At 34.1% G+C, this 18835-nt stretch overlaps 1 protein-coding gene and 3 pseudogenes across 2 annotated transcripts; 1 reads left to right on the forward strand and 3 right to left on the reverse strand.

Moving 5' to 3' along the window:
- Positions 1–636: 636 nt before the first annotated feature.
- On the reverse strand, positions 637–1361 carry LOC120192705 (annotated as a pseudogene).
- Positions 1362–2230: 869 nt separating this feature from the next.
- Positions 2231–4514, reverse strand: LOC120181600 (annotated as a pseudogene).
- Positions 4515–10396: 5882 nt separating this feature from the next.
- On the forward strand, positions 10397–12010 carry LOC120200988 (annotated as a pseudogene).
- Positions 12011–13814: 1804 nt separating this feature from the next.
- On the reverse strand, positions 13815–16559 carry LOC120201007 (PHD finger protein ALFIN-LIKE 4-like). 2 transcript variants are annotated; one of them, XM_039201705.1, is made up of 5 exons: positions 16308–16559; positions 16147–16218; positions 15325–15553; positions 14613–14745; positions 13815–14304 (listed from the first exon to the last, which is right to left on the reverse strand). In XM_039201705.1, exons 1-5 carry the CDS (start codon positions 16402–16404, stop codon positions 14029–14031), a joined length of 807 nt encoding a protein of 268 aa, XP_039057636.1. In that variant the 5' UTR covers positions 16405–16559; the 3' UTR covers positions 13815–14028. The 2 variants fall into 2 exon arrangements, with proteins under 2 accessions (XP_039057636.1, XP_039057640.1); XM_039201709.1 differs by having other exon boundaries at positions 13818–14304; positions 16147–16179; positions 16308–16557.
- Between the last annotated feature and the right edge of the window lie 2276 nt (positions 16560–18835).

Below are 18835 nucleotides of genomic sequence, written 5' to 3' on the forward strand. Positions count from 1 at the left end.
GAGGAAAAAGAAGGTACTCCATTTTTCATCACCGAAGTTGATCTTGCAGGGTTAAATACTGAGCCTGATAAGCAGCATCTTTGGGGTAGCAAAGCACAGCAGCAGTCCGGGACACGCTGGATGCTTGCTAGTGGCACAGCTGATTCCAAAAAGAAAACATTTTCAAAGTCAAAGGCAATTGTAAAATTCTACCCATCAGTGATGAGAAAAACGCATTCTGGGAACGTGCTGTGGAGTCTATCCTCGAATGTCGATGGAACAAGCGCAGGCTTGAAACGATCGGAGGGGGTTCGGGTCCACATTATGTCGAATTTTGTTGTAGATTGCGGATTTTGACCGTTTACTATGTATGCTTGTATCAGCCTACTTTTCTGCAACTAAAGTTGTCAAAAATTGTATAGTCCAACGAGAATCAATTCACAGTTGAATTTTCATTAAAATGTTATCAGTTCATCTCCGTTTGATAAATGAAGCATATAGCTAAAGTTTTCTGCCTTCTTCTGTGCCTTTTATTCTCTTGGTGCTGCAATCACTTGGCTCACCAAGAAGTCTATAATTTTATTGACGATTTCGGATTATTATTAGATACATCAAGTGTTCAAAGAACAGATCCGAACAACTCTGCCGATTCTCGATTACGAATTGAAACTCAGGGCTCTTGTAGTCTGGTCCTAGATTTTCTTACAGATACCTACAAGGATAGAAATGCGCGGAGACTTTTCGATATTCTATGCAGACGATGCGATCGTTGCAGATTGATGTTGGCCTTCTGCAGGAGTTGGCTCTGAGATCGTAATGGTGAATTGTCGACTGATTCAAGAAGCACTTTGGTGATTATGAATCCCCTCGTAAGTTGTGATTACGTAACTCGGATCGTCTTTATCTCTTTCGACTCTTTTCTTCACGGGGCATCCTTCGACAGAGCATCTATAGTAGTTCCTATCAATCAAACAATAAGAATGGATACAACCGAGAGTTTAAAGGATGATTCAAACCATTCAAGCATTGGCTAAAATACCTCGGATTCGGGCTGTTCTTCACCATTTTCTTCCCGTATTTCCTCCACCGGTATCCATCCTCCAGTATCTCGACCTCGGACTTGGTCTTGAATGCATATCTTTCTCTGACTTCCCTCCTCTCCCTCACGGTTCATTAACTTCATTGCCAGGTACTCGAAGGAGACTGCTAGCGCCAGCAGAGTCATTAAAAGGAAACTGAATTGGCCCTGAGATGATGGCTTCAGGATAATCCTCGAGCCAACCGTCGAAAGTCCACTCGTAGGGGAACTCAAAATTGGACTGATCGGCACTTTCCGGCGAGTCCGGCTGCTTAAAATTGTCGTTGATAGACATTTAAAGCTAAAAGACTGCTGTCTAATGGTAGCATTATGGAGCTATACATATATACTATATTCTGCTTGAGTATCTCTGCAAGGTGGCTTCGCCATGACCTTCCTATGACATTTACAGGAAGCTTCAATGGTTGATGTTGAAATAACTTGCCTAAGTGATTAGATATTTGGGTCCCATCTAGCTGCTGACTATTAAGAAGCTAAAAGGAAAACGATGACTTGTAATTTTCTTTTTCGGTGTGAATTTAGCTTTTTGATTTGTTCAGTCTCGTGCTTAGACCAACCCTTTCACAACAATGAAGACAAGTCAAAAGTGATCAAGACCCCAACTATGAACAATAAGCTGACCAAAACATTCTTTAAGATGGTCATACATACTAAATACATACATACATATTGATAGTATGCTACATGCTCTCGAGCATGACTATACGTCGTTTCGGAACGTTTTTACGAGTTCCAATACGTGTTCGCCACCGATAAGTCCGTCTCTCGGAGGACTGTAACATGCTTCATCGTGACTATATTAAAGCAGCTAATGAAGTTTAAATGAAGACAATCCACCTTCATCATGAAGGTGTCAGTCCACCACTAATTTTACCCAATAAAAGACACGTTTGACCTGACCATCCTGTCCCCGGAACTTCACATGAAACTTCCATTGTCACTGTAAAACTCATTCAACTTTCCAAGCTTTAAACCAACTGATTCAACATCAACTTCATCATCAAGCTTTCTTGTATAGAATCATTCCATCTCGTAACCAGATTCGATTTCGGGTAATCCTTTCTCTCTTCATGTCATATGTTTGTTATTGAGGCTTGAGTCCGGGGGCTACTGGTTCTTAAATAAAGAATATGAAGTATATATATATATATATGTATGTAGTATGTATATAGATTTTATTTCTAATGCATGGGAAGTAAAGGCTTAACGCTTACATAACTTCTTATTCATCTGTGTTAATCACTATTTAATATGTATGTAGACATGAACAAGGCCATGCTACTAGTAGCGATACAAAGCACGTAAGCCATTAATGTCGTCTTGGCCGAGGTTCCGCTTGGTAGTTCCGACTTGAAACGACGGGAACATGATCGCATTCCGGTCCTGACTGTGACCGAGGCCGAGGAGGTGGCCTATCTCGTGCACGGCCACCGATTCCAAGTCCACCTGCGATCTTGTAGGATTGCTGCTCCAATTCTCTTCCGCATCATAGTGAAACCTCCATCCTGTGGCGAAAACGCATGAGCCAGAACACCTCCGGGGCCATCGAACGGTGAGCCGTCACCGTGACCGCGTCGGTAAAACCCAATCCGAAGATCAGATCGAGTTCCTTGGGCCACCTCGAAACCTGAATGGAGAAACATTTGCCCATGTATTGAACGCTCGAACAATGATGGGCCTCAGCGCTTGAAAACTAACCACTGGAACTGAATCAGGCAGGAAACTGTAGTGAGTGGGTACCTGCTCCATTAGAAGTTTTACTGATGTTAACATTAATGTTCCACAAATTGTTTGCAACCTATGTATATTAAATTAAAATAAACGAGTATGAACATAAAATTATGAACATAAAATTTTATGTTCACTTAATAAATGAACGAACAAGAACAAAGGTATGTTCGGTTCGTTATGTCACGAACAAACATGTTTATCGACTCGTTTATCTGATTCTCTTTTCCTTTTATTTTTATATTAAATATCGGAGAAGAGAGAGAATAAAATTGAAATATAGTGAATTTTAAAATTCAAATTATAAAATTTAAGGAACTTAGGACCAATGTTGTAATTTGACCATTTTCTATACACACAATCGTATATGTTCATGAATTATAAACAAACAAGTAGGTAAAAGCTAAACGAGCATATTAGGAACTTATAGATAAACAGAAACATGTTCATTAAACACAAACATAATATTAAAAATTTAAACTAATACGAGTCGATATGAATACCTGCTCACCTCGGACTCCTGGGAAGAAGGAAATAGTTGGCAACGAAGCGAAACACACCATGATCATGGCCGCCATTAGAAGTCTTGCTTACGTTAACATCAGGAACACCACAACGAGGAGTTCTCATCGCTTTGATCGTATTCGAATCGACCTTACCCACATTCAGATGATAAAGCTCTTGAAACACACTGAGACCAGCCTCCAAAGCTCATCAAACCGATCATCCAGCACATTGATCTCACCAGGATAATACCCAAAAGCTTTGAGGAAGTTCTTCACTCGATGAACTCCATTAACAACATCTCCTTTCTGGGCATGCTCAAGATCGTTTTGAAGGGATTGAAGAACCCTAATTTCAGACTTGGCTACAGAAGGATGCAGCACCAAGAACACAAGGATTGCTCCAAGAGCTGATGAGAAATCTAGTTGCCATTGAAATTAGCTACGTGTTGCTTTGGTGTGGGTTTTGATGCTTGCTTTCTCTCCTATTTATAGCAAGAATATTATCATGGACCATTTTTCCCCAGCAATGCAGATAAACCTGGCCATGCAATAATACCAGAGGAAAATTCCATAGACCAGTAGATCATTAATTGATGGCAAAAACTAAATAGGTCGTTAATGTTAGTATTTCTTTGATTATTTTTCTGGTCCACATATTTTAAGTTTAATATCTGAATATAAAATGTATTTGAATACGGTTAGGTTTGACTCATAAATATATATATATATATATAGTCCACTTATTTTTGTAAATATGTATCAGGGTTTATTTATTATAAAAGGAGATGTAATCAAAACCTATGAGATATTGAATAAAAATTCTAGCGCCGGTTAAGGCACCGAGGACGTAAGCAAATTACTGAACCTCTTTAAAATTCTTGTGTTATTTCCGTTTTCTTTACCCAATTATTCAACAAATACATAATGGTAAAATTTTCAAATATGATGAATGTTACATTATCAATCCGATGTCGTCTAAAATCATTTGATGTTTTTTTGAAGACGTCTCAAAGACATGTCTTTCTACATTAGCACTCGTGCTTGTCTTCCTCGTTTTCTCAAGCTTCATCATTGGCGCCCGCATTAGTTTCTATGTCCTATGCTCCAACAAACATCACCAAATCCTCGGAAAAGTTAGTCGGCTCATCATCTCCAACCAGCTCCTTTGTCAACTCAAGGACACCAACAAACGACATCACCATTTTCGCATCCAGAGCCATGCACAAAGATCAGAAAGACGTCAGATCTTTCATGCGTCTTTATGAAGATATCCAATGATCCATGCGTCTTCTCAAGGGAGAAACTAGGATGATATTATGGGAGGGTCAAATTGCTTATCTTTAAAACTAACAAGGTTTTAAAAGATAACTAAACCACAAAAAGTAGAGGATTGGGACTTAATTTCATTAATTCTAAAATTGTCATGTCCTAGAATGCAATTAAACCAAAAAAGTTAAAGGTGAGACTTAATTTCATTTAACTTTAAAATCGATAATGTCTTAAAAAATAATTAAACTAAAAAAATTTCATTTAACTTTAAAATCGAAAATGTCTTAAAAATAATTAAACTAAAAAATTTTTAGAGGCGTAATGACTTAATTTTAATGGTTTTAAAATTTTAAGGGTTAAAAATACAATTAAACCATAAAAGTTAGGGTGAGTCATATTCCCCTTCCGTCTCTATGTGGTTCCGTTACTGTGTCTTCCCTGATTCATTGTAGAGAACACACTACTTGAGAAAATAAAGTCCGATAATCCTTATTTTAGATAAATTTGTTCACCTCATTATTTGGTTGATTTTACCTAATATTTTATCTCATTAATTTAATAAAAAATAAAAATTCAAGATCAAAAGAACGTAATAAAATATTAAAATAATTAAACAGATAAAATTGGGATACAAAAAAGATCATAAAATATCCCCTGATTTAATTTGTTGAGTTTCATTAAATGGATTAGAATTTATATTTAATTTTTTTTTAGGTTGTTACTCGATGTTAATACATACATGCATAGGGAGGACGATAAAGTTAGGTGAGTTTTATTATCATTTTATGATTTATTTATAATTCATATTTTAAATTCAACTATTAAATTTCGAGTAGTTTTTTATATAACCACAGGTATCATATCTATCGATCGACTAATCCAGATCGGGTACTGCAGAGGCAAGAACAACCCTCTCAACCCAAATTGCTACATTCACAATCGTCAAGATACGAACATCTGACCTTACTTAAGGGATTTAATATCTCATCCTAGAGCTGTAAATGAGACGAGACAGATCGCGAGCTATTCGAGATCGACTCGATCAAGGCTCGATAAATACTCGGATCGAATGGACTCGACTCGAGCTCGAGCTCGACTCGAGTTCTTAACGAGCTGAAACGAGCTACTCGATATTCGACTCGAAAAGCTCGTGAGCAGCTCGAAAATATAATATATTAAGATTTTATTTTAAAAAAATAAATTAATAATAATATTAATATTTATGTATTGATTTTTTTAAAAATACAATAAGATTTCATGTATTTAAGGTTCATGTTCGAGTTTGAGGCTTTAATCGAGTTAAGTTTAAGAATTTTTTTTCATCTCGAGCTGCTCACGAGCTTCAGTTCAGGATTTCGAGTTCGAGTCGAGCTTGAAAATTTTAAGCTCGCGAGTTTTCGAGTCGAGTCGAGCTCTATTTCAGAGTTTTCAAGTCGAGTCGAGCTCAGCAATACTCGAGCTCGACTCGACTCGTTTACACCCCTATCTCATCCCACTAAACCAATTGATGTTGGATAAAATTTCGAATGTTGTTTGCATAGATTATATATATTAAATCTGAATAAATTAAAATATAAATTATTCCATTTATGTGGAGAAATTTTATCAAATGTACTAATAAGAGGATCATTTTTTTTATCAATTTAATAAAAATATAGAATAATTTCAAAATTTTATATAGATAATAAACATAATTATTTAATAAAATTTAGAGATTAAATTATTAAAATGAACAATTAACAATGAACCCGACTTTGTTTAACATAATTAATATTTTTAGTACATTAATTTAATTGATACATTCCCTCATTGGCAAGTAAACTTTGAACAGTTGCTTACACCTTAGGTCGGAAAAATTCACCCAATAGATGAGTGGGTAAAAAATTTAGTTTATTAGGTCATTTTTAAAATTATTTCGGGATCTATAACAAATGTTAAAATGAAGAGGAAATTTGTTATGTCCGCATGACGATTTTAATAAAATATATATTTTTTATTAGGTCATTAATTTGAGTTAATTACTAAAGGTCTGTTTGTTTGCCGTAAAACCAATTACTGAATTGGTTTTTCCCGAAATCGCGTGTTTGTTTCATGTAATTCGTTTTTCGGAAAATGTTTTCTCGTGTTTGTTTTACGTAATTCATTTTCCAGAAAATGTTTTCCAGAGTTTGGTTGGAGGAAAACTGGTTGGTCAACATAATTCATTTTCCTGGTCAACAGAATTTCCTTTGTGTTTTCTGGAAAATGACTTACGGTCTGAATTTCCATAAGTCAGTTTCCGAACTTTTCACTTCAAATAATAAATATTCAAAATAATTTTATTTTATGAATTTAATATTAATAAAATATTTTAATATCATTTTCATCAAAATATTAATTATTAAAATATTTAAAATATATTTATTGATATTTATAATAATATTATATTATATTTTTAATATTTTAATAAAATAATCAATTATATTATAATAATATAAGATATTATATTTTTGTTTTAATAAATATATAATAATTTTTTATATATTTAATAATGAATAATATTATTTATATATTTAATTAATATAATAATCTAATAATAGTTTAATAAGATATTTAAAATACTAATTAATATTTTTAAAATATAATATAACACTATTACTTTAATAATTAATTAATATAATTTATAATATTTTTATTTCACTAAAATATACCAATATTAATATTTTTATTAATAAAATTATAAAAATAATATTTAATAATAAATAAATTATTTTAATATTTTAAAATAATAATATTTTTATGATAAATAATATTATTTATTGTATTTAATATTTGTAATAAATAATTTTTAAAAAACTCATCAACTAGTAGAAAAAAGATTTAAATAACATCTTCCAAACATCATAAAACTTTTTCAATATGTTTTTCAGAAAAATATAATTCATTTTACGGAAAACATTTTTCAGAAAACGTTTTCCATAAATGTAATTCATTTTTCATAATTCAAATTTCAGTAATTCATTTTCCAGTAATTCAAATTCTAGTAATTCAAATTCTAGTAATTCATTTTCCAGAAAACCAATTACAGCCAAACAAACAGACCCTAAGTTTTGATTACTTTTGGGGTAAAGTACACAAATGGTCACCTAACTATAAACTGCTTTGTTGAGTCCTTCGACTATTAAAAGTTATAAAATGACCATCTAACTATTCATTATGTTCCAAACTCGTCATTTTCTGTTGAAAATGTGACTGTATTATGAGCTGAATGTTAACTTGTTGATTGTGATATGATAATTAAAATTTGATCATAGAATCTCAAATGATGAGCATATCTCAATTATCATGTTGACGTTAAGGTTAACAACCTCCAATTTTTTAAAGGAAAAAGACTAGTTTGAAACATAATGAATAGTCAGGTGACAATTTTGTAACTTTTAATAGTCGAGGGACTTAACAAAATAATAATCTATAATTAGAAGATCATTTTATAACTTTTAATAATTGAATGACTCAATAAAACAATATCATACAGTCGAGTAGTTTCTTCCTTACACATATAATTAATCACCTCTAATACTCCAATTTTAAAAATAGGAATTAGGGTTTGGATTATAACATTATGAAGAAAATAAATTACATTAAAAGTACCGTTTCCTACTCTGTCTTGCTCGATTCATATTAGTAAACCAATAAATACATATGGATTGTTATTGAAAGGGTAAATTACACCAATAAGTTTGGTCTTTGAAATTTTAAAAATTGCATTACAACCACTAAACTTTTAATTCACTTTCATTATAATCATTGTTAGCTGTCGTTAAGAAATATTGATCTGCCAAAGCCTTCAAAAAAAACTCTAATTTTTTAAAGCTTTCTCCAAAAAAAATTCTAATTTTCCCAATTGACAACCGAATTTTTTTTATAAATAGCGGTCGACTGGTCGTCCATCGATCTCAATGACCAGAAGGCTTCATTTGGTCAAAACATTAATATATTTTAATTTCAAGTTTATCTTACGGTTAAAATTATGGATAAGAAAGGTTGAACTTTTACTTTATATTATATTATCGTCTCATTTCGTTATTCTTTCTGTTACCATCCCATATTTTATCAAATCGAAAACATCACTAAATATTTCCTTTTTTCTTCTTTTTTTCATTCGGTTCAAAATTGTCAGGTAACCTTTTAATCTTCTCAAATCTTGGTTAAAACAAAAAAAAAAGTTTATCCTTGAAAAATCTCAATATCTTTACACTTAGCAACCATCATAGTTAGAATCCACATGAAGAACCTTAGCCGGAAAGGCAACCCTGTAATCAGCAACAAGATCATACTCATCCTCGTTGGTACCGACTATAATAGCTCTGGTTTCTATGTGCCGTCATCGAAGTTCTCGCCTTTGGAGAGTATAGATGGACACATTTTTTTTTATATTAGAGGAATAAATTTATAAAATTTTAAGAGACTACACGCTTAATACATAATGTTTAGTTTTCGTTTTATCTTAGTACCACGTCGTTAAAAACTTAACGTGTTTAGTACCTAAACTATCAGTTTTGGTTTGTTTAATACCTAAACTTTTAATTTTTTCAAAACTTAATGTTAAATTTTGAATGAGTAATAAAATGAAACAAAAACCTAAAGGTTTTAACGGCGGGATACTAAAAAAACAAAAACTAAACTTGGGTATGCTTTTAAAAAATTGAAAGTTTAGGGATTAAATTTGTTTAAAACTGATAGTTTAGGTATTGAATGAGGAATTTACCCTTAAATTAAAGAAGCTTAAGTTGACCATGAAACATGCGAGATTATCTATGTGAAAAATCAAGATATTACACCAGTTGGCAATTTCCACGCTCACAAGGTTAAATATTAGGTCATTCTGATTTGTGACACTTCTATCTTAATATATTTTAAAGAGCAACTGAGCAAGTGGACAAATTTTATCGTTGTACTCAAATTAACGGGGTTGGTTTAAGTGGTAAGTTAGTTTAATGTCGTTTAAGTAAAATTTAATGTTCGAGTCTTTATGTATGCAAAAAGAAATTCACCGAAAGACTCACTTACCAAAATCAGGTATACGGCCCAAATCGATCTAAATTAATTAAAGCGAAACCTTAGAACTGGAGGATGAAAAAAAATAAAATGGTGTGAAGATAATCGAAAGAAACCCTTTCTACATCATTTCTGTGTTGTTTCTCCAAAGGCACAAGGTTCGGATTATAATGAAAATGAGTGAGCTTTAGGCCTAACTTATATATTTAGATCGAATCGATCAAATACAGATTTTAACCTAAAAATCATATCATTTTCGAGCCTGATAAATAAAACTTTCTTAAATCCAAGTCGGATTAAAAACGAGTAAAAGATAATCGATTTTCAAAATCAAATTGAAACGGACTAAAATTTAACTTGACCCCATTCCTTGTATCATATTGTTATTAAGAAAATCAAGCTATATCACATGGAAAATGGTCCTTAAGAACCTTTTTTTTTTATTTTCCTTTTGATTTTTAAATTTTATATTGATTAATTCGAATCGAATTAGATTATTCATTTGATTTTGATGAGTAAATTTTTCAACGGGATACCATTAAGACCCTTTAATTACTAAGAAGAATCTTATGTAACCGAGATGGTAATGATCAACAAACCAATCACCGACTAGATTAAGGTGTGATTTTGTTTATGGATTTCGGTGAGTTGAGCTGAGCTGCTCGAACCAAGTGAGCCTAAAAGTAGGCTAATAAAGGTACCCGCCCAGATGAACACCAACACGTGTCCACGTTCCTCGATCCGCAAAAACCCTTGCTAAAATCCATAGCCCTTGTTTGTTTTCCTTTCCTCTACTACCGTTAAAGCTTTCCTCTTTCTCTTTTGCACATCCTTCTCATTAACGCTATCCGTTTACCTTTTCTATTTTCCCTTCTCTTAGATTCTTTGCGTTCAAGATTTGTTCTTGGTTATTGATGATAATGATGAAGCCTTGAAGATGTTGCAAAGACATGGTCTTTTTCTGGTAAGAATAGAAGATAAAATCTGGGGTTTTTGTATGGAGTTTAAATGCTTGACTTGTTTCTCTTGACCCTTTCCGATCTCAAATTTGGCTGCGCAAGAGGAAGAGGAAGAAGAACCAACGAAAACCCTTTCTGATTTTCTGGTTTTACAGCTAAAAGAAGATAGAAAGTCACTGTTTTTCCTTTTATTTTCTGCTTGATGTTCCTAATTTCTTTAGTCCAAATGCTAGAAGTAGTTGAGCTGAGTTGATTTGTGATTAATTTAGCTAAACAGATCACAAAAAAGGTGGCGAAAATGAGCTTAAGTGCAGCTGAGGATGATTCAGGGTCAGAGATTCACATACCAGGAGATATTGATTGGCATATGCTTGATAAATCCAAGTTCTTTTTCCTTGGTGCCGCTTTGTTTCAGGTGTATCGGCTGCTCTTTACCCTGTGGTGGTGTTGAAAACCAGACAACAAGTTTCATCTACACAAGTTTCTTGCTTTAAAATGTGCTTCTCCATCATGATATGAAGGATTTAGGGGGTTCTATAGGGGTTTTGGTACCTCTTTGATGGGCACAATCCCAGCCAGAGCACTCTACATGGGTGCCCTTGAGGTTACCAAGAGCAGCGTTGGCACTGCAACTGTTAGTTTAGGGTTTTCAGATACTTCAGCGACTGCTATAGCTAATGCAGCTGCTGGTTTGAGTTCAGCCATGGCCGCTCAACTGGTTTGGACCCCGATCGATGTCGTGAGCCAAAGGCTTATGGTTCAGGGATACAATGATGTCAAAAACGTGAACCCCAGTGTGAGTTTTTGTAGATACAGGAATGGTCTTGATGCGTTTAGGAAAATCTCGTATGCAGATGGTGCTAAAGGACTGTACAGGGGATTCGGGATCTCGATCTTGACGTACGCCCCGTCGAACGCCATCTGGTGGGCGTCTTACTCCGTTGCACAGAAGCTCGTATGGAGCCGCATCGGTTGCTCCTCGGTGAGTAAGAAAGATGAGAGCGGTTTTAGGCCTGATTCGAAGGCCTTGGTGGCTGTCCAAGGACTAAGTGCAGCCATGGCTAGTGGCGTTTCGGCCTTGATCACCATGCCACTCGACACCATCAAGACCAGGCTACAGGTACTGGATAGGGAAGAGAATGGGGTAAGGAAACCGTTGAGCGTGCCACAAACGGTGCGGAATCTAGTGCAAGGAGGAGGATTGGCTGCTTGTTACAGGGGATTGGGACCACGATGGGCATCAATGGCCATGTCCGCCACGACGATGATCACGACCTACGAGTTCTTGAAGCGACTATCGACTAAGACCCGTGAGCCATTGACGACATGAGAAGAAAAGCTGGTGGGTTTAACCAACTTGGTTTTACTAACTGTAAATTCTTTTATTACTTTGGTTTGTTAATGTAAATAGTACATCTAGCAGTTTGTTCATCTTTTTTTTTTTTGTTCGTTCATATGGATCATTATGTAATAATGTATCTTCCATGTCCTCAATCGAAATATAGTTCAATCTTGGAAAAAGACAGGAAGAGGAACTCATACATGTATATATTAGGGATGGCAACTGGTCGGGATTTTCTGATTTGAAAATATGTATCATCCATAAGAATCTGATCCGACTATAAATTTTATATCCTACATTCGATTCGACCCGATAATATATATATTCCATTGACTCTGATCTAACCTGACTTTTTAGTGTATAAACTCAATCCGATCCAATATAAATTAAATATTTAATTAAAATAATAAACAAAAATTTTAAGAAAATTATATTATTATCTTCGGGTTGGAGTTTTTTCAACTTCGACTGGAATTCGATCTGACCTGATTGCATTCCTTAAAAAACTCAATTCGAACATGAATTTTTTTTAAAAAAAATTTGATTCAATCGGGTCGAATCGAATCAAAACCCGTCGAATGCGGGTGAAATTATCATCCTTACTCTGTATATATACACGCCAACGTGAGAATTCAAATCTATTTACATATTATAAAAATTTTAATCTTGTTCATTCACTTATCTAGCTTTTATAAAAATATAAAATTTAGAAGTTTTATATTATATCAATGGTTATTACTTATATATATATATATATATATATATATATATATATATATATATATATATATATATATATATATATATATATATATATATATAGAATAAAGGGTATATTATGAGTTTAATATTTAATCTATCAATTTTGATTTGTTTTAATATTAAAACTTTTAATTTGTTTAAAATCATTTAAAGTTTAGCTTTTATTTTATTTTAGTATCTGTTTAAAATTTAACGTTATGTTTTATTTTTTATAATGTTATTAATAAGTTTATATTGATAATGATTAGTTGTTGATTTTAAGACGGTGATATAATTAAGGTAAAAATATGTGTTTAATATTTAAATTATTAATTTTGGTATGTTTTAATCATTAAATTTTCAATTTTTTTAAAAAATATACCAAAAGTTTAGTTTTTATTTCATTTTAGTACATTGTTCAAAATTTAATGTTAAGTTTTGAAAAAATTGAAAGTTTAGGTACTAAAATGGACCAAAACTAATAGTTTAGGTACTAAACAACAGATACTAAAATGAAACAAAAACTAAACATTAAAATATAATTTAAAAAAAATAAAAGTTAGGTACTAAAACAAATCAAAATTAATAATTTAAATACTAAACACGTTATTTACCCTTAAACTCGTCATATAAAATATAAAAAAATATTCCGAGTTTATCTAAAAACGCACATAACACATGTTGAAAACACATGTTTTTACAAACACGATTTTGCAAGAGTTTAGGAATTAAATGTGAAATTATGGCACGATAAATGATTCAAGTGTAAACTACACATTTAGTACATAAATTATTAGTTTTAATCCGCTTTAATATCTAAATTTTTATTTTTATTTTTCAACTTTTATTTTTATTTTTCAAAACTATGCCTGTCGTTTAATTTTCATTTCATTTTAATACCTACCGTTAAAAACTTAACACATTTAGAACCTAAACTATCGGTTTTAGTCCATTTTAATACCTAAATTTTCAATGTTTTCAAATCTAAACGTTAAATTTTGAACAGTACTAAAATAAAATAAAAACTAAAGTTTTTAACAGTATAATACTAAAATAAAATAAAAACTAAACTTTAAGTATGATTTTAAAAAATATTAAAAGTAATTTAGGTACTAAACGTGTAATTTACCCAAGATTCAAACATAAAAGCAAGTCTCCCTTCCAATTGAAGAAAGAAAGGGTTATAAATAGCCAATTTTATAATCAAATTAAACAGCAAGTTCACGACCTCCATACATTCTACGTAAACATAGCTCTCCTACATTAAACGCGACACATTGACAACTGACTACCACATTACCTACTAGACAGTTAGAAACTCCACGATATCCGAATTCACATAACACGAACCACCGAGCGCAACCGTAGTCAAGGTCGTGCTCTCTTGTTGCTGCACGACGGGCATTTGTACTGCTTAATGTGCTCGGCTCTTGCCGGCGTAATCTTAACGCACTTCCCATGGAACCATTTCTCGCAGATGTCACAGCAAATCCAGAATTCATCAGCTGCATAATACTCTCCACAGGCCCCACATAACGTCTCTCCGTGCTCCTCCTCCTCCTCGTCTTCCTCTTCCATACCGTCTTCAACCTCATCTTTTGCCACCGCTGCCTTCGAATACTTGGGTTGAGATTCGGATCCTCGCTGCGTATTATCAAACAAAAAAGCGGGGAAAGAAATCTGGTTTATAAGGTCCACTTCCCTCGAAATCGTAAGGTTATCTCTCCCTTTCGGGTCTGCTATCGGCGAGTGGCGAATGAACATTGCTAAACTATTGAAGAAAATCCATCACGTTGACTAGATTCGGTATAACTAAATTGAGTTCTAGTGCCAGCAACCAATGATAAAGTTCACTCAATATATTTTCGCTCAGACCTCGACAACCTTAACCCTAAAATTTAAACAGATTAACATTTAACGGAAAAGCTAAGCAAGGAATTTTCTTTCCATACCTTAGAGTTTGATTTAGATTTGTTGCTGCTGTGATTTGAAACTGCCAATTTTTCCTTTGTCTGTTTCTTAGCTACTCCTGTCACAACTTCGAATATTGTCGGAAGATCATTTATCATATTGAAAAGACGCTTCCTGCATCAAATCGACTGGTATTATTGCAGAAAAAGTGAATCTCAAAGTATATCATACTTGTTACAACCAAATGCAAATCCGATACACAGTGTCCCAAATGAACATGCTCACTCATGCAATGCCTAGTACATACCATGTACACGGACACTACAAGCACTTAACGCTGAAGCCTATATCTAAGGATCATGCCGGTCGTACATTGGATGTAGAACACCTAGCTTTAGCATTTTTGCAAAGATTTTAAACTAGTAACTGCAATGAACTTTCAAGGAAACCTTATGTATAGGTGCTTACACAAAATTAGTTAACGGGGCTTCCCGAACCAAATAGCAAATTCTAGCCAAGTTAAACAAGTTAAGATAATGTACTAAAATTTACCTTAAAATGAAGATTTGTGTACAGAGAGGGATAAAGAAGAAGATGACAAAATACTAATGATTAACAAAACACCCAAACCGCAAGATACTTGAATCAATTTGGATGGACCGTTGCATGCCTATGAGTAACTTAGATTGTTTACATCTATGACGGTATTTAAAGCCAAAACAGGATACGACACTTGGGGCAGGGAGAAACTACCTATCAGCTTTATCGAATCCGAACCTAGCACCAAAATAGAAAGCCACAGCAAGTAACCACGCGTCACTGTGTACGGCAACCAAAGACAACCAGTCCTTTTCTTGCATCCCGTCTCTGGCAAAGTTAATACCCAGCGCAGGCTCCGGAAGCTCCGGAGGCACCTCTTCAGCTGGTAAATTCACCTCCCACTGCTCACTGGGATATCCATAAAGGCAAAGATTCTCCTTCTCTGTAACCAAAATCTAAAATGTTAATTAACTTGTTTACATTTGAGTATCTGGAACCGAACGAGGTAAAAACCAGTAAGCAATCATACGATGAACATACATTTTTATCCAAATCAAATCCAACAAACCAAAAAGCAACTAATAATGAGTACAAATAAAGAAAACACTCCACAAAGAATTTTTCCATTTTCGACTTTTAAAAATAAAAAAAAACAACAATAAATGACAACAAACTGATGAAATAATCAAATCCAACTCATCTGAAGAAATGTTGTAAATAGATCCCTCTTAGTCCAAAACAATCCAATCTTATTTTTAGAAAGGAAAGTTCAAACTATGCATAAATGAGTGTTCAAAAACTGATGATTTTGTCTTCATGGCATAAGAATTAAACAACAATAAAAGCTAGAATCGTTAACATCATTGCATGCACTACAGATTTCACTTCATTTTATGCTAAAGTTTGGGTTCTTCAGTTGAATTTAAAACAACTAAAATACATCGAAAAAAACAAACAAACTTCAATTCTCCAGATAAATCATTTCAACAAACGAAGCTGGGAACAAGAAATTCTCCAACAAGGAAAACCCAGTACCTGGATCGCACTGCTTGTAAAACTCCTCCACGTCTGCAAGCAACGCCAAACCCAGAAAAGTAAACAAACAAACTTTAAGAGATGAAACACACAAAAAAAGGAGTAAGACAAAGGAGTAGAAATTTCAAAAAAAAAATAGAAGAAAGGGTGTGGAATAATACCAGAAGTGAGAGCTTTAATCATGGCAGCTCGACGACCCTTGAAATCTCGAAAGACTTCTTCAACGGTACGTGGGTTGTAGGAAGCACCGCCGTCCATAACCCAAACTTTAATTTTCTTTTTTTCTTTCTTGGAGAGGAAAAGGAAGGAAAGATTTGGGGAAATGGAAGATTCTTTTTTAGTGTTCAAGAGAGCATTGGACCGACCAGTTTCTCTCTGGAGGGAGAAAAAAAAATAAAGGAACGAAAGAGACACAGAGATGTTGGTATATGAGCGGAAGTTTGAAAGAAATTTGGAGCTTTTTTTAATTAAGCGGATTTGATAAAGGGAGGAGGAGTCCGTGATTCTCACCTCAGCTTGGCCCATATGTCTATGACTATAAAACAATAGGATAAATTATAATTTAGTCCTTTAACTTAACAATTTCTTTCAATATGGTTCTCAAATTCAAATGCTCACTCAATGAGCCCCACTTTGTACAAAGCTTCACAAAGTCAATCCTATTCACCTTCCTTGTATAAATTTTAAATCTAGCTATTAATATCCTTTGATACATTACGAAAAATCCTATTATTTCTTTCCTCTCAAATCATATAAAAGAAAACACTCCAAACTAGAGATGAGAATGGGACTCAAACTCGACGTGTTTCGACTCGACCCGATTAGGTCAGGTTTTTTTTATAAAAAAAATCAGGTTCGAGTCAGGTCAGGTTTTTTCAAATGTGGTGTTCGAGTTGGGTTAGATTCGAGTTTAGGGTGAAAAATATCCGACCCAGCCCGAAAAAATATAATTTTACCTTATATATTTAGGAGTAATTACAATACTTCTATATATATATATATATATATATATATATATATATTTCAATTAAATCATTGTTTTTATTGAATACAAATAATATATTTTTTTATTATTTCGGGTCGGGTCGGATCAAATTTGGATTTTATCTCAAAAAGTCTTATCGGATTTGGGACGGGTGGAGTGTATATATTTTTCGAGTCTGGTCGAATCGGGTGAAGGATGTAAAACTTTTGGGCCGGGTCGAGTTGGCCAAAACCTGACCCATGCCCATCCCTACTCCAAACTAACTTGAGAATAATGAGTAAAGAATTATCCCTGAACTTATTGACAGCCCAATTGAATTACCTGTCCATGTCCAGCTCAGTTGGTAAAGCACAAGGCTTTTAAACTTGTGGTCGTGGGATCGAGTCCCACAGTGAGCAATTCATAATTCTGAGTGTCGGAGGTCTCCAACAGAAGCTATTCTCAACCTGGCGTTAGAGACAGTCTACTATCTTAACTCCCCTTATTATCCCATTACATATGATAATAGAGTCAGCTAATTTATTTGTATTGACAGCCCAATTCAACTCCCGCCCCCACAAATGCACCCCTCTGTCTCGATTGCATGGACCGAGGACTTGTTTTCAAACGTCCACCGAATAGGGGCATTCAAAAAATTGAGATGCTCACACGATTTCACACCTCCATCATATAACACGCCAGCCCTCGCCCACCCTTGTCCCCATTTTCAACATACAATCTCTTGTTTTCAACCTATTGAGTATGACGATCCAAGCAACCACAACGTGCTAGGGAACATGGAGAGAGAACCAAACAAGTTCGTCTCAATTTACTCTATTCTAACATCTTCGAACCTTTATCTAGATATCCCTCAAAGTCACCTCTTTAAAGACCAGAATGTCATAAAATGAGTAAGTCTCCCTCCTTAATGAGAAGATCTACCGCAGACTTTAGCTCGCGAAGTCCTTAATTTCAACAGTTTAGAAGTCCCCCTTGTCACATAAGCTTTCACACCACGCCAACCATAAAGACCCTTCATCCACCAAGATATTTCTCATCAATTTGAATAAACAAACCTTGAAAAGATGAGAACATAATTGATCAATCCTATTAATCACGCCCCTTGGAAGGATAAGTTGTTTACATGAAAAATTAGTGATATCGAAAAGTACCGAGCGGACCAATTGGAGCCTACCCGCATAGCTCAACCGATGATTAGACCAATACTCCAATCTACTACTGATGCTATTGAACAAAGGTGCACTCAGCCTTTAGGAAAAATAAGCAGGTCAACGACGAAGGATAAGTTAAACCAATTTTTTTGCACTTTGGGCTGTAACGAAAGACACCTTTATCAGCTACTACATCCAACAGATGAGCCAACATACAAAAATAAGAGGGACCTCCAAACAAAACTTAGGGGATACCCCAAGAATCACAGTCTCTCCCTTCCATTGTTCGTGTAATCTATAAAATGCTTTCTAGCTTTAATTCAAACAATATCTCTAATAGTACCAAAAACCTCATCCTCAAGCAAATTTTTCCTCTAAAAAACCGATAATTTCTCTCACTCCAAATATAGTAAATATGGGCACCCCAAACAATCCTAAAGACATGAGCTAGCAACAACTTACCCCTCACCTGAGTGCAAGCCCAAACTAGCTCGTGCTCCCAATCCACAACTGGTCTGCCAATGTTGCAAAGTAGAAGAACCCTCTCTCAGAA

Source organism: Hibiscus syriacus, unplaced genomic scaffold (assembly GCF_006381635.1).
Source record: "Hibiscus syriacus cultivar Baekdansim isolate YM2019G1 unplaced genomic scaffold, ASM638163v2 tig00000340_pilon, whole genome shotgun sequence".
Classification (NCBI taxonomy): domain Eukaryota; kingdom Viridiplantae; phylum Streptophyta; class Magnoliopsida; order Malvales; family Malvaceae; genus Hibiscus; species Hibiscus syriacus.

Bases quoted from the DNA above. Each gene is read 5' to 3' on its own strand.
- LOC120201007 (XM_039201705.1), bottom strand. From the start codon at position 16,404: ATGGACGGCGGTGCTTCCTACAACCCACGTACCGTTGAAGAAGTCTTT. The intron at 15,554-16,146 runs GTACTGGGTTTT...TTTTGGTTACAG, and splicing joins TTACAAGCAGTGCGATCCAG to AGAAGGAGAATCTTTGCCTT. The intron at 14,305-14,612 runs GTATGGAAAGAA...GATAATACGCAG, and splicing joins AATCTAAATCAAACTCTAAG to CGAGGATCCGAATCTCAACC.